The following is a 16,007-nucleotide window of genomic DNA, read 5'->3' as shown; positions in this document are numbered from 1 at the left end:
CCAAAGTGGCCCTGGGCAAGGTGAGGTTGCATGGTCAGAAGGGCTATAGCAGTGCAGCCACCCAGACCCAAGGAACTGCTCTTTTCTGTCCCAGCAGCCACATCTACATAGACCCTGAAGTTACCTCTGTGTCTCTCTGGTATGTCTGACTTGAGATGCTTAGATTTGACTTGGTCTGGATTCTCATCAACCCAAACTAGGAGTTTTGGATTTTTCAGAATTTTCCAGTAATGTCCTTAATGACTGCCACAAACTGAGGTGAACAGCATGAAAGAAGCCAAGGAACTGTTTGCTTCCAACATTCCCATTTTACAGATCAGGAGACTGAGGCCAAAAAGCAATTCATTGGAGGTTTCCAAAGTCTTGAGTGACAGAGGACAGACTGACCTCGAGTCTCCTGACCCTGCCAGTATGGAAACAGGTTTCCTACCAGAAGAGCTGCACTGCACTTCCTCTGACAAACTGCTAGTTACAGGTGGCTTGCCACCCTGTGTCCTGCCCTCTTTGTTAACCAATTAGTCCTGCTTGCCCGAGTTCAGAGAAATGCACTTTTCTTGGGCAAAACCACATGAAGAGGCCAGTGTGGGTGCCTCAGTGTGGGTGCTCTCTGTCCCTTGATACGGTGATCAGGCTTCTGACATTCTGTTGGAGATCTAGTATCATTTCTCTCCCGGAATTGATGGGGGTCCACCGTTGGCTGCATAGCATTTGAGGGAAGACGCCTGGGACTAGTAGTGAGCAGCAGATGCCAGCAGAACTGTCAAAAATATCTGATGAACGATGTCCATGCACAAACAGAAGCCTTCCCTAAAAGAAAAGGGGGAGCATTCTGGTTTAACTCTGAAGTACCTGTCCTGTTGACAAAACGTGCATAGGCACAGTTGGTTCATAAGCCCAACTCCGTCCTTGGTGACCTACAAAGTCTATGGTGATCTTTGTAAGTCTATGGTGTTCTTTACTTTTTTTTTTTCATTCTTTTTTCTTTTCTTTTTTAGTAATATCCAGTTTGTTTATTCTAAGGATGTTAGTCCAAGAACATTGTTCCAGTTTTAAACTTAAAAGCAACAAACACAATTTGAGTTTATCGGAGTTGGCATGTGGGGGAGACGTGTTTAATAACTTGACCCACAGAACTTCTTCATCTTCAATCCTCCAGTTCTGTCCACAGCGAGGTATTCCCTTATGAAGTCCTTGGCTCATAAGACTTGCCGTTCTGCAGAGAGAGGGCCCCAAACGCGCCCAGGAACAGTGATGCACAGTTGACCCGGCCTTCTCAAATTGAACTGGAGGTTTCATATTTCGGGGTGTTACGGGGCAGAAGGAACAACTAAAGTGGTTCTAAATAGACGACTGGCTTGAACCCAATCCCCTGAAATGGTAATATGGTCGTTATTTAAAAAGTGTAGGTATTTTCTGGTGTTTTCCCATCAAGTACCTGCCTAATTTCTGTATGGCACACGCCAGAAATCAATAGAAGTTAACAAGTCCTCCAAACAGTGCCCATCTCTTTGTTTAATCTCCTTTACAATAAGGCCAAAGGGAGAGAATTAAAAATCTTTGAAGTAGACCAAGGCTCAAAGGAATCAGCCAAGTAGACTTAAAGTAGTCACTTATTTCCCAAAACTGGTTTGTCGGTGAACAATAAAAGGAAGTAAAATTTATGGAGAAATTATACAGTGGATTTGTCACTTAAAATATCGTAACTGTCTCAGGGACAATACCCCATGCTGAGGATTAATGGTCCCGCCGGACCTTTGATTCACCAGCGCCTTTTCTTCGCCCTTGACAAATTGGATTTTTAGGAATGGGAAGGTCGCCTGGACCATTGTGTGCTAGCCATTCAGAGGCCTCGATTATGCAGGGGGCTGAGGGAACCACTCCATGTGACCCTCTCGGGTGGGACTCTGCAGCTGCTTCGCAGCGCAACTCTCTCACCAAACTCCGCGCCCTTGCGCTCACGGTGCCAAAAGGCGCCCGCCCGGATTGAAAAGGCGCAGTGCATGCCCGTCCGCGTCACTCCGCAGGCGGAGGACGCACGTCGGGGCGCGGCTCCCTGGCTTGCACGCGGCTCGGGCTCTGTCACTTGCGCCCTGAGGAGGACCCGGCGCGCCCCAGCGCCTGCCTGGCGGCGGTGGCAACAATGCACGGAACCGTTCGCGCCCCGGCCACCAGCGTGAGTGCAGACTGCTGCATCCCCGCCGGCTTGCGCCTTGGGCCGGTCCCCGGCACCTTCAAGCTGGGCAAGTACCTGTCAGATCGCAGGGAACCCGGGCCCAAGAAAAAGGTATTGCCCATACCGACCTTTGCGCCCTGTCATTCGCCCCATCTTTACCCTGTTTCAGGAAAGGGGTAGGGAGGGGAAGTGGAGGAACCTGGGAATTGATTCTTTACCTATTAATTTTTCCGAATGGAAGGAGAATACAATTATTCCTAGCAAGTTTCACTGAGAGCGGGACGTGGTCGGGGCTGAGGGGAGAGGGCATGCCTGAGAGGTGCGATCCCCGGGTACGGTGCACCAGGCTGTACTGTGCACTAGGCTGTACTAGGATTGGGTTCCCCAAAATTCTGGGGTGTCTTCAGTAAGGTTTTGGACCCGCCGCCCCCGCTACAACCCCCACCCGGATCTTTCCCTCTCTCTGCTAATGTACCCTTCCTCTGAGGGCACAGGGCGTCGAGGACTTTTCTTTCCTTCTATATGCTAATTTGAGGCATAAATTTGTCTTTATTCAATTCCATTTCCTCTGAAAAAAATCACTAGGAGGCTCTCAATCCCTGGCAACTTCCCAGATTTTTCTTTTCTCCAATTTACTTGTGGGTTTGGGATAAATGGAGAGAGTGAGCCAGGTGGTGGCTCTGACACAGGCTCTGAAAGCTAGGGCGCCTACCCGCATCGGGCACCGGGTCTTCTTGCCTGCTGCAAGTACAAGGTCCCAACCCGGAGGCGCTAGGACCAAACCGCCAGCTCTGATTCCCAAATAGTGTCGTGATCCTCTAACCAGAGAGGAAATTTAAAGGCTCTCATCCAGCCTGGGGGCTTCCTAGCGGCCAAGGGTCCGCAAAACAGCAATCAGGAAATGAAGGGATTAGTTTGGAGGGAAAGGAAGGACCTTGACTTTAGCCGCTGCCTAGAGTTTTCATGTGAAAGAAGTAGCTCCGGTGTCCAGCTAACTGAACCCGCATCTCGCTCCTGGGCAATCAAAGGTCATGCCCCACAACCCAGTCTAAACCCGAGTTTGACGTATACCGCACCTTCCTCTTTAAACTCAATTTAATTACTTTTAAAAGACCGACTAGCTACAGGCAAGATTTTTCTGCTTATGCTTTGTTCCTAGAATTTCACTGCAGGGCTTGCTTGCAACCTAGATTGCTGTACAGCGAGAACTGGGAGGCGCGAGAGCTGGGGGAGAGAGCAGGGAATGTTCTGCGTCCTGGGACTGGTTTCGGAATGTCTCCACTCTGGTGTTAGGGCTGCTCCCTGAACAGCAAGTGGGAGAGGTGGGGTGTCTTGGTGTGAACCCAGGCGCTCAGGAAGAATGTCCTTATCCCACCCTGTGTTGCTAAGATGTGTGTGGTGGGAAAGGGTTGGGGTTTGTTTTTACTAGTCAGCCTTTCTCCATCCTTCAGTCGAGAACACTAAGGAATTAACCTACTCCCATGTCTCTTCTGACCACAGTGAACACATCTTGAGTCAGGTTGGGTGGAGCATAAACTTTTCCTTTGGGTTGTGGGCCTGGCCGCGGTGCGGGGGAGAACGACCATTGCTTGTGTTGCAGGTGCGCATGGTGAGAGGGGAGCTGGTGGACGAGTCGGGGGGCTCCCCTCTGGAGTGGATAGGGTTAATCCGGGCAGCCAGAAATCCCCAGGAACAGACTCTGGAAGCTATTGCAGACTTACCCGGAGGACAGGTACTGGGGACTCCCTTACCCCTGCCAAATTGTATTTATCTAGAATAAACAGAATTGTTTTTATGGTGGTCAACAATATAAAGAGCAAAGTACTTTAGCTAGAGGTCTTGCTAAATTATCCAATTCTATAAAGTCAATACTATTGTATTGTTTTTCCATTTGAAGGATGAGGGAAGTGAGGTTCAGAGAGATTCAGTAGCTTCTCTAGGGTCACCCAGCGTTAGAGTTGGGATTTGAAACTTTCTTCTCAGTTGCATTTTGACCTATTACCTAGGAAATGACAGAGAGCTTTCCTATTTCTTGCGTCCCAGATCTTCTACCGAGCACTGCGAGATGTCCAGCCAGGGGAAGAGCTGACCGTGTGGTATTCCAACTCCCTGGCTCAGTGGTTCGACATCCCCACAACAGCGACTCCTACACACGATGAGAAAGGTATGGGCCTCTGAGAAGGCCTCCAGGGCCTGTAGGGGTAGGCCAGAGTCCAGCCTCCTCAGGTCTTGGAGGGAGGATCCCATGCTTGAAGGGCCCTTCTGTGTAAACTGAATTCAAGCTCCCTGCCCCTGCTTAGGAAGAGAGGAGACCTCATCACGACCTTCTTAAAAGCAACAGTAAAAGGTAAAAACAAGGGTATAATCTGACTCACCATGGCAAGGAAAATACTCAGTGAATTTCATAGGGTCATCCTTTCCCACTACCTACCCAAAGCCATAATTCATTTACTCAATTAAGACTCAATAAAGGGATCTTAAAATATTGTTACAGTAATTATATCATGAGTTGCAGAGAGCACAGATGAAACCTGAAAACCTGGAATGCTTTTACAAGTTGGAAGGGCATCTTTTCACTGGTTTTCCAGGAGAGCAATGTATTCTTACAGCATTTTAGAAGCTTTACGGTACTCACAACTGGTCAGTTGGCAGGTACTAAGGCCCTTCCGTCTAAATCGTGTTTATTCATTTCCCCCTCCCTGCTTAAACTGAATCTGGGATGTATCCCAGTTTCTTCTCAGATTTATTTCATCCCTTCCAAAGCCAAGAGCGGATTTATGCAAATTAAGGTGCAGTAACTAAAGAGAAAAACATTCTCAAACCTTCCGTAGAACACTGAAGAACACTTCCTGGGGAAAGTAGACTGGAGGTGTTAAATCATTTGAGGTCTTGATTCCCTTTCCATACACAAATCTTCCAGGCTTTCTTTTTTCCCCCTTGTCAGTTATTTTAGTCTATCTGTAATTTCTCTTAAAGATCAATTTTTTATTTAGATTCAACATAATAAATGCTGTGAAATATTTTAACATAATCCCCTGAGATACTGCTCAATCTCATTCCTTTAAAAATACATATAAAGAAATTATAAAAATGTGGGACTTAGAAAACACTCTGTGAATAAGACAGAATGAAGTTTATTCAGAATGATGTCACTTCACCTCAAAGTATCTCTGTCCTCTGTTAATTAATTCTACTTATTTCATGAATAGATTTACATGCATACTATTCATAAATATTATCCTAATGTAGTTTGTTCCTTACACCACATTATTAAATTCTCTTGTCAACTTCTTCCAGTAAAAGGGAATTCTAAGAGCCCTACAGTGGAGAACTCTCAAATTAGCCACAATTAGGAGGGTCACTGCCCTTTATACACACAACACTCTTCTTTAGGCTCTTCCAAATAGTACAAAAGCAACTTATTTGAATAGTAGCCCTCATGTTTTATTTCAGACAATTGATTTTATAAACATAACTTGACTCACATAAAAATGACAAGATTTTTCTTTTGGGGAAGGTGTGGTTATTATGAACCCACCATTCCCAGATTGGAGCTTGACCTGTTTAGAGTTACTTATGAACTTTGTGTTTATTTATGAAGTGTGTCTGATACACTTGAATTGGATTTTAGAGTCTGTAGAACATGTCAATTAGAATAAACTGAAAAAGAGGTATTGAATCAGAAAACACATGTTTTCCTTAAAATTTGGAATGAGGAAGAAATACTTAGAGATGGCATCTATTTTTCCAATACTGGCTAATTTCAGCAAGCTTCAATTTCATAGTAAGATTAAGAATATTACACTCCCTTCGTTTTAAGAACAAAACTTACTTGGCTTTGCATTGGCCAAGTCATTCTGGGGCTAACTCTGAAAACTCTCTTTAAAAAGAGGGGATGAGAGCGAGCTTTTGAATTTTGGAGGAGATTGATATTAAATCAATATACTCACCAAGAGAACCCAGGAGATCATTTCTCTCTTTTTTCCAAGATTTATTTTACATGGATGCCCAATATAAGGTAAATGGAATATTGAAATGGTTTTATGTAAGTCTTAAAAACAATTAGGATAGGGTGTCATAGGCAAATCTTCCTCTCCCCTTTTTTCTTCCCGTTTTCCCTTGGCCTATGTTGAAATAAACTGCTTCTCACTTGAACTTCTATCTTGGTTATCTAGGGTGACTACTTCTTTTATGCAAAGCCAAAAGTTAATATATGTGAAGAAAAACAGATCTAGAATTTTTCATTGTTATTTCTGTAGTGATATTTTAAAAGTTTGAGCTGCTTGCATATAAAGAGGGAGAATTTAATTTTTTCATTAAATTTTGAGAGACTGACATATACTTTGGCTCAGCTTCTTTCTCACAGACATCCTTCCCTTCAGTATTATCAAATTTTAAAATAAACTTAATTGCAAAATTGCTTTTCTGTGTACAGAAATAACGACTTTCTTGAGTGGAAATTAACTTCTACCATCTGATCAGAATGTGTCTCATACACATGTCTCTTGACTGTGGTCACAGACCCTGGCAAAATTTAAAATAATGCTAATAGAAAATGCAAAAAAATTGACACCAAATATGTACTTAGTACCTGGCAGAGAATTCTGCACTCATCAAAAACTGAGTATCAGCACAATTTGTGCATGAAGTGAAAATGTCACAGTGAAACACATTAATTTGTACAATTAATATAACTGAATAATTATAACAAAAGCTGAGTATAACTATTTTGCTCATATGTTTATGTAATGAATCATAAATATCTTCTTCCGGGACTTTACTAAGCTTGTATTTGTGCAGTTATGCAGGAATTAATTACTAGGTGGCACAACTGACAATGCAATATCATCCTTCTTAGACTATGATCATCCTTTCTAGAATATCAGAACGTAAAATTTTTTTCCTCCCATCAAATTAAACGGGGTTAAAGAAGAAATTAAGATACAAATAATTTTGAAGAATGGTAAATCATAGTCCCCATGTGGTCTTTCAGTTGGTCACGCTCCAGGAAAACCTCAGGCAAAGTGTTTAAGGCTGGGAGGGGGTAGAAAGGGTGGGTAGTGGACACAAAAGACATTGTTCTATGAAAAGGAATGATTACATATGGCCCATACATACAGGATATTGTCTCGCCTGGTAATGAGGCGCTCACGACTATTAGATTGGCCTTTGTTCAGTTTATCCAAACTCCTTGACATACGCCACCTATTCTGCAAACGCCAACAGATGGGCCCAGGCACAGCACAGCCTCAACACTTGATTTAAAGCAACAGCTGCTCTGCTCTTCCCCTGCCAGCCTGCCTGAGCACTGCCCTTCCAAGGAATATTTGCTCAGAAGGCCTGGAGGAAGTCTTCGTTGGAAAGGCTCAGGTCACCCGTTTCCCTCTGAGGAGTATTAGATGATGGAGAAGGTGACAAAGGTTGACCATTTGGGGGTTTTCGGGGCCCCTGATACAATGGGGCAACAGAACTCATTCCCCAAGAATACGCCTACTTCTCCCACACCGCTGGTCAAAACCAGGGTTTTGCCTGAAACCCCTTGGCACTTTCCTTCTGTCTGATTTGTTCCCCTCTCACAAGATCAATTTTCCCTTCTTTCTCGCCCAGGGGAGGAGCGCTACATTTGCTGGTACTGCTGGAGGACGTTTAGATACCCCAACAGCCTTAAGGCACACCTGCGTTTCCACTGCGTGCTCAGTGGCGGCGGGGGCCGTGCTTTCCTGCACCACGAGCACGCAGCTCGCCAAGGCGCTGCCCCTGCGGCGGAAGGCCTCGAACTCTCCCCGAAATCCGCTGCGCCCGACTTCGCCGTGTCAGCTCAGGCAGGCACATTGCGGTCCCAATCACAGGCCCCGCAGACATCCCAGGTCTGCGGGGCGCGTGAAAGCATCAAGCGCGAGGCCTCCTCTGCGCCCTCAGCCACCTCGCCACCCCCGGGCAAGTGGGGACTTCCCAAGAAGGGCAAAGAGCAGTTGGACCGTGCCCTGGACATGAGTGCGACAGCCCGAGCACACGGTCACTTCCTAGGCATTGTGGGCGGCTCCCCAGCTGGTAGCGGCGGCCTGGCTTTCTACCCTGGCGTGCGCTCAGCTTTCAAACCCGCTGGTTTGGCCAGGGCGGCCGCGGCCTCGCATGGCGACCCCTACCGGGAGGAGGGCGGCGGCAAGCAGGGGGCCGGCTTAGCTTTGGGTAGGCTCCTGGGCGGGGGCCGGGCAGGCGGGCGCCCCGGGAGCGGGGAGAACCCGGCGGCGGGAGGCGCGGGCCACCACCATCACCACCACGCACACCACCACCATCCTAAGTGCCTACTCGCAGGGGACCCGCCTCCGCCGCCTCCCCCAGGCCTGCCCTGCTCCGGGCCCCTGCGTGGCTTCCCTCTGCTCCCTGGCCACCCGGAAGAGGCGTCCGCCTTCAAGCACGTGGAGCGCGCCCCGCCCGCTACCGCTGCGCTGCCGGGAGCTCGTTTCGCTCAGCTGCCCCCAGCGCCGGGGCTACCCCTAGAGCGCTGCGCTCTGCCGCCCCTCGACGCGGGCGGGCTTAAGCCCTATCCGGGTGGCGAGTGCAGCCACCTGTCCACCGTCATGCCGGCCTTTACCGTCTACAACGGAGAGCTGCTCTACGGCTCACCGGCCGCTGCCGCTTATTATCCGCTCAAACTGCATTTCGGCGGGCTTCTCAAATATCCGGAGTCCATCTCCTACTTAAGCGGGCCTGCAGCGGCTGCGGCTGCGGCGGCAGCAGCCGCAGCTGCCCTGAGCCCCGCGGAGCTGGGCTCCTTGGCCAGCATCGACAGAGAAATCGCCATGCACACGCAGCAACTGTCCGAGATGGCGGCCGGGAAGGGTCGCGGCCGCTTGGATTCAGGGACGCTGCCGCCGGCCGTCGTGACGGCGGGAGGCGCTGGGAGCGGTGGCAGCGGTGGCGGTAGCGCGGGTAAGCCCAAGACAGGCCACCTGTGCCTCTACTGCGGCAAGCTGTACTCCCGCAAGTACGGGCTCAAGATTCACATGCGGACGCACACGGGCTACAAGCCACTCAAGTGTAAAGTATGCCTGCGGCCTTTTGGCGACCCCAGCAATCTCAACAAGCACATCCGACTGCACGCCGAGGGCAACACGCCCTACCGCTGCGAGTTCTGCGGCAAGGTGCTCGTGAGACGACGGGACCTGGAGCGCCACGTCAAGTCTCGCCACCCCGGCCAGACTCTGCTCGCCAAGGCAGGCGATGGCCCGGGCGCCGAGCCGGGCTATCCGCTGGAGCCTGGGGATCCCAAGAGCGACGACAGTGACGTGGACGTATGCTTCACGGACGACCAGAGCGAAACCGAGGCCGGGGGAGGCGTGGAGCGTGACTCGTAATGAGCATTCCCAGGAAGGGATGGGGGAGTGGACAGAGTAGGACTTGGAGCCGGGGTTTTGTTCTGGGAGAAGGGGAAATCCTGTTGGTCAGGAGAGGGACTCTACTGACAAAACCATTATTTGGGGGACGGTACCATATTTGGAATGGTGAGAGGTCCCAAGTCGGGAGCAGAAACTCAGCAAAAGTTCAGCGATGGCTTAAAGAAATTCGGTCACCTGGCCAGCCCAAGGATGGTGGGTTTCGTCCCGCTCCCGTCCCCCTCCTCTGGATTCCTGGCATAGTCCCACACTTGCTCCCACTTCGAAATATCGCACGGGTGGTTGGTTTTTGGGATTTAGGAACACGTTAATACCAACGTTATAGCGTCCTCAAGGGCGCTGATTTTAACTGCCACGTATTCTTAAATTGTACTTTTCTGTGGAGGAAATTGTGCCTTTTGAAACGACGCTTGTGTGAATTTTATATTAGCATTTCACTGCCTAGACACAACAGCAATCACAATTCTGTAGTTGTGGCATCTATATACTTGTTTCCGTTTCATTTGTTCTCATGTCAAAGACTTACTCTTTACTGCAGTGAATTTACAGTAGTAGCAGGTGTACAAATTGGTCAAGTTACAATTATTTATGAGAGAATAATGATAAATGTAAAATATCTAAAGCATGAGTCTAAGAGCACGCAATATATAATTTTAAAGAAAATATCCTATTTGGTAGAATACAAATGTGTATGCTGTTTTATAATGAATGATGTACAGTGAATACAGAATTTTGGTCTTGTTTCCAGTTTGTGCAATCTTTAAGAAAAATAAAGATACAAATGAGAGTTTGTTCACTTAGCAATTTTAGAAGTAGTTTAATTTGAAAACAACTTTCCAGGAGACTTCACAATAAAATGAATTATAGGACACTTGACCACCTTGATTGTTCATAAAGTACATGTTAATTTGTAACAGGGAAATATACCATTTTATATATGTGCATTTCAAAGGTTCCCAGGTAGCAAAACAATTGGTTTCTGAAACTGTTGTTAATCATGTTAAGTGTTTTCATGCTTATTACTGAAAGAAGCTAAGGACCTTTAAGGAAACAACACAAACCCAACAAACAAAACCCACAACCAACCAAGCAGTTCTTTGTAAAAAAAAAAAAAAAAAAAAAATAGTGAAACTGTAGAATCATTATTTCTTGTGTGTTCCATCTTGACAGAGCTTTCTTTTGGAGGCAAAAAACTTGCTTAGTGCTTTTTTATGATCTGTATATTTTAGTATTCATTGAACAGACAGTAAGGGAGGATCTATTTCATTGGAGGTGCTGATCTACTTGCTTTATGTACATCTACCTCCTACCCCCATGTGCTTCTTCCAATAATCTTGTGCTGTAAGCATTTGTTCCCATTTTACAGAAAAGAAAACATTCTTCAATGTCACTGGGAGGCCCATAAGTAGAACAGCAAAGAAACAATGACTATTTGCTGTTTTTAAAAATTAATGCTAGTTAATAGAAGAAAATAAATTATATAATTTTGTGGGATAAAGTTGAATGCACCCTCCATCCAGAGCAAATATATACTGGAGATTACACTTTAAGAGTGGTGGATCAGACCCTCAAGGCAGTTCAGGTTGCTATCAATTTTCTTAGATGCTGCTTGGACGATTCCAGTAGGTCACCAAAGGGTCTAGATATGATCCTGATGATTTAACTCTGTTAAGTACATATGAACTTTCTTTGTTGAATCTTGAATGCTTTGCAAGTCTTCCTGTTAAGAACAAACGTTTCTCAGTCCATGGGTGGTTGGCAGGAACTTTTTCTGAAGCATCACAGGAGGAGGCATGTGTGGGGTAGGGCATGATTTCTATTGATAGTAATCTGCAAACAGATTTCTTGTATGAGAAAATTTATGCTAGGAATTATAGGTTTTTAGCGCAGGTTACCAGAAAATGTTCTGAGTTGTAAAAGAATGCCTGAAGGGGGAAAATGTGTGCATTATACATGTAAATTAGGTGATAAAGATACTATCATTTACTTAGGACCTACTTTGCCAGATTCTTATGCTACTTGCAGTTTTATTCAAAGGGTAGTTTTACTAATAAAAGTGTTATGCAAAGCATGAGTATGGACTTGACCCATCAAGTCCAGGGATGGTCTTGTCACACAGGACTGAAAGTGAACCCAACATTTGTTTGCTAAATGTGACAAGAGTTCTGACCTTCTCTTACCTGCTTGGTATCATGGTCCTGTCCTATCACCCTTACAGTTGAATACTGTAAAACTTTTCCAAAATCAGATCATGTAAGTCCTCAGGGAAAGTGGGTCTGCCCAGATTTGAAACATGGGGAAAGTTTTCAGCTATAATATTGCTCCTCCCCCCATTCCATTTCCCAGCTTAGTACTAATTCTTGTCATTTTGTGTGAAATTAGCCCATAAAGAAAGAAAGTAAAAATAACTTGATCAAAGGAAATACATTGAGAATTGATAAATATTTAATAAAACAAAACCACCAGCCTTCTCTTTCCTCCTTTGTAGCCTGTTATCTGCTAGAAATTCTTAGAATAAGTTCCAAAGTAAAAAAATGAAAATTGAATGTTGATTTAAAAAGCTTTTAATTTCAGGTGGCCTTAGATAGCTCCTGTATTTATTCATGGAGATGCATACTGTCATACGTAGTTAAAATCATTATTTAATGGCAAAGTCAAATCAGTGATACACAGAAATATAATATTACTTATTTTAAGTGGCTCAGTTGAATTAGTGTTTCTCAGATTACTTCTTTCAGTTCCCTATCCCTTTCTCTCTCCACCCAATTTTCCTTATTTTGAGGGTAACTCTAACATCACCTGAAGTTTATGAGAATCTAACTGAATATTTTGTGCCAAAAGATTTACATAATAAAGGAGTCTTTTACAAACGAAGATTGTTTTACAAACTAGATTGTTTGGACCTAGTTAATTTGAGCGTTAAAATGTTTTGTTAACCTAAATAAATCAGATACATTTGGGTTTTAGTCTTGCCTCTGGCACTTACTAGTTTGGAATTTGGGACCAGTATCTATTGTCGCGTCATCATTTGTTAACAGGGAAAAATAAGCAGGACGGTGGTTTTGAACATTAAAGGGGTTGATGCAAGCAAGTTGCTTGCTACGCGCCTACACGTAGTAAGCTCTCAATGTAAAATAACTCTAGCAACCCTCTGTGCTTTCAGAAACATCAACCTAAGGAGGAAAGGACTGGCGTCCTTTTATAAGCATTAACACCTTTTTTGCAGGACACTGGCTCTCCTCTTGGTTCACTGAGAACTTCCATCCACTTCCATCCACTAAATAAAGGCCTTCCCAACTTCTTCAGATCCCTATTCAAGTTTATCTTTCCATTTCAAGCTCAGACGCCGGTTCAAAAATGGTTCGTAACAGTTAATTGCGTGGGAAGAAAAATTTCGTCGTTTTCGCTAATTTCAAAAGTGCTTGGCTGGGCGGTGAGGGTTGAGCTTAAGCAGAAGCATACAGTAGAGGCGAGCACTACTGCACCTCCTTTCCAAGCCGAGCAGAGCTCCAAGAATCCAGGAGGAAGCAGGGCTTCATCTTCTCTAGGTAAAGTACACTTACTAGTTAGACTAGGAGGGAAGGGGAGTGGTTAGAGCTGGTTCTGGGAGCTGGGGGAACCGTGACCGGCTGGTGGGGCGGTTCCAGAGCCGGGTGGGTGGTGGTTGTCTTAAGTCTTATTACTCCGAGAGTTCCCATTGGTTCATTTCTGGGAGCCCAGATTGCTATTGGAGGCGGCCTGCAGCGCGCGAAGGTCTGGGCGGCGCTGACTCCCACTACCAGAGGCGTAGCCCAAAGGGCAGCTGTGTCAGCTGAGTCTGAGTGAGCGTGCCAATGGCTATCTGGGCAGGTGGCACTCCTGCAACCCACAGTTTCGTTCTACCCGGGAACAGGTGTTTCCGGATTCTAGACTGGGGCAAAGGTTTGGGAGTCTTACCGCGTTCGGGAGTGCATTCCGGGGGCCCCAAGGGAAAGACAGACGCGGGAAAACCTGCGGCACCCAGCAGGAGACGCGGGCGCTTCAGAGCGAACCTCTCCCGGGTTAAGTGCTCCTGCCCTCTGTGGCGGGGGGCTGCGGCACCAGCGCCGCGCGCCTTCACCATCTGCCACTACCCCAAAGAGAAGAGGGGAGAGGCGCTGGCGCGGTTGGGAGGTCACACGTGACCCTTGGCCACCCAGGTGTGAATTGTGAAGGGGACAACTCAACAGACGGCGCGGCCAGCATGCCTAGTTACAGAAGGAGAGTGGCGCTCGCTCTGGGCTGGGTGACCTTCCTACAAAAGATGAAAGGAGAGCTTCTGTCATCTGCGACTACAGTTTAATTCAAATTAGGTGAAAACGTGGTACGACAGATAACTCGTCCATCAGAGGGTCTTTCAAAAAGAGATAAAATTGGGTGAACTATATGCATACATGTAACCCCTTTGAATACAATGATTTTATTTCCAGTATAGTGTTTTAATTATTTGAACTTCTAACTTTTCTTGTAAATAGATAAAAACTAAAGGGCAATTTCGTTAAAGAATATAAAAATGATGGTATAAAGGAGTTTGGTGATTTGAGTTAAACAGATTAAGAGAAATGTTTTCATGTAGACTGAAGAAACTGTCTAAAATGTTTTTAGATACCTAAATATCATCCCCACTTTTTTCTAACCATATACACTTTTGCATAATTTGGTATTGTAGAAAATGCTACAAATATGTATTTCCTGTATTTTTAAATGTTGGCAGTACAATAATGTTCCTGGAAGTTACTTTAAGTAGAGAATGATTTAAAATCCAATGTTCCATGGCAAGTTGTATTTGAATAGAAAGCCTTAGGTGGAAATGTCTTATATGACAGGATATATAGTGAAGAGATGCAATAGCAGATGACTTTACATAAGAAAATAGTGAACATCAGAGATTGTTTTATATATATATATCCCTAAAAAAAAAAAAAAAAAAAAAGGCAGAAAGATAAGATACTGTGTTTGACACTGAACAGTTGATTCCTGACTTACCACCTTAAGGAAAATGGAGACAGGACCAGCTCAAATTCAAGCTCACTTGAGGGCATTGGACCATAGCAGAATGCATCTGTGAGCAACAAAATGCTTTCAGGTATGCTAAAAGTCAATCCAATGAGAAATGAGTCAATGTGGGATGTCACATTTTATAAGCTTATTTGTGATTTTCAGAAAGCAGGAGAAAGAAATGCCTTAGCAATCAAGAAGATGTAGAGAGAAGAAAATACATTAGAGAGTTTATGGCACAGGCTTTCTAAATTATTTAAAGTGAAAATACTGAAATCTGGTTTCAGGGTATTATGCATCTATACATAGTACATATACAGAGTACATATACTCTGCCCTACATTATTTCGAAGACTAATTTGTGTATTGCACCCCAAAGTGGTAGTTTGGGACTTCATGGTTTTGTATTGGCCAATATTCTCCTCAAAAAATGAAAAAAAAAAATTGACTTTGCCTTAAGGTTTTCTTAACAGCACTCATTTCATTAAATTTTCATTATCTCATTTAATCTTTATAACAATCTATTTTACAGATAATGGAAATGAGTCTTATGTTTTATAGTCAGCTAGAAAATTTCCCCAGATTCATTCCTATTCCTGTTGACTCCACAGCCTCACTCTTAGCTTACCATATGTCCTCTTTAAAACACTGTGATCTGATGTAGGAGGTGTCCAGAAATTCAGTCTGAATTCTTTGTTACTGGATTCAATGAATGTTTCACAGGCTGATGATAGTAACTGAAAGATCGATGGATTCCCAGACTTTTTCTGTTGAAACCAGAGTTAAAGACCATCTTTGATTTGTTATGTACTTGAAGTCATTTGAATTTTGGTATGTTCTTACAACTGAGTTCAGTTTGATCTAACTTGGCTTGATCTTATTAAACACAAATATATGTACATAGGCGTGGGTCTAAAATGGGTTACCTGTAGTTGTGAGGACCCTAGATGATGTTATGGTAGTTAGATTCTGTTGAGAATTTCAGGAGTACTGCACATTGTCAGAGAACCACAAAATTCCCAAGTTGAGACCTAAAAGGTTTTCCAATCTCCTGGAATACCTTCACCTGGGTATGTAGTTCAGCTGATTTTAAAACTCTTCATATATAGCAGACTGGAGTCTGGGCCAGGCAGGTGCAGAGTTGGGGTTCACTGACTACCAGCTGCTCTGAAGATGGTAGAGCTAAGGGTGATCATGAACTGAGAAATATAGGGATGAACTCAAAATAGAATTCCAGGCACATTATCACCTGGAAAGAGCCTGGCTGAGACAGAATCCCTGAGGATACAGGTAGAAGAATGAAACCAAGCTAGAACAAAGATCGGGGAAGAGTAGAAGAGAGAGAGAGAGAGAGAGAAGGAGACCTTGAACAACTGGAGGTTGGATGTAGACATTGTCTTAAAAGTTATTTTTGCATTTTA

At 44.9% G+C, this 16,007-nt stretch overlaps 1 protein-coding gene across 1 annotated transcript; it reads left to right on the top strand.

The window, feature by feature from the left end:
* Positions 1-2,000: 2,000 nt before the first annotated feature.
* PRDM13 (PR/SET domain 13) lies at positions 2,001-9,531 on the top strand (the record flags this gene model as incomplete). Its single annotated transcript, XM_079146127.1, is given in 5 exon segments — positions 2,001-2,070; positions 2,073-2,284; positions 3,774-3,905; positions 4,217-4,337; positions 7,781-9,531. Coding segments are annotated over 5 exon segments (2,286 nt in total).
* Positions 9,532-16,007: the final 6,476 nt, after the last annotated feature.

Source organism: Sciurus vulgaris, assembly GCF_902686455.1.
Source record: "Sciurus vulgaris genome assembly, chromosome: 7".
NCBI classification, from domain to species: Eukaryota; Metazoa; Chordata; class Mammalia; order Rodentia; family Sciuridae; genus Sciurus; species Sciurus vulgaris.
The sequence above is the reverse complement of the archived record's forward strand: the minus strand, read 5'-3'. Positions and strand labels throughout refer to the sequence as shown.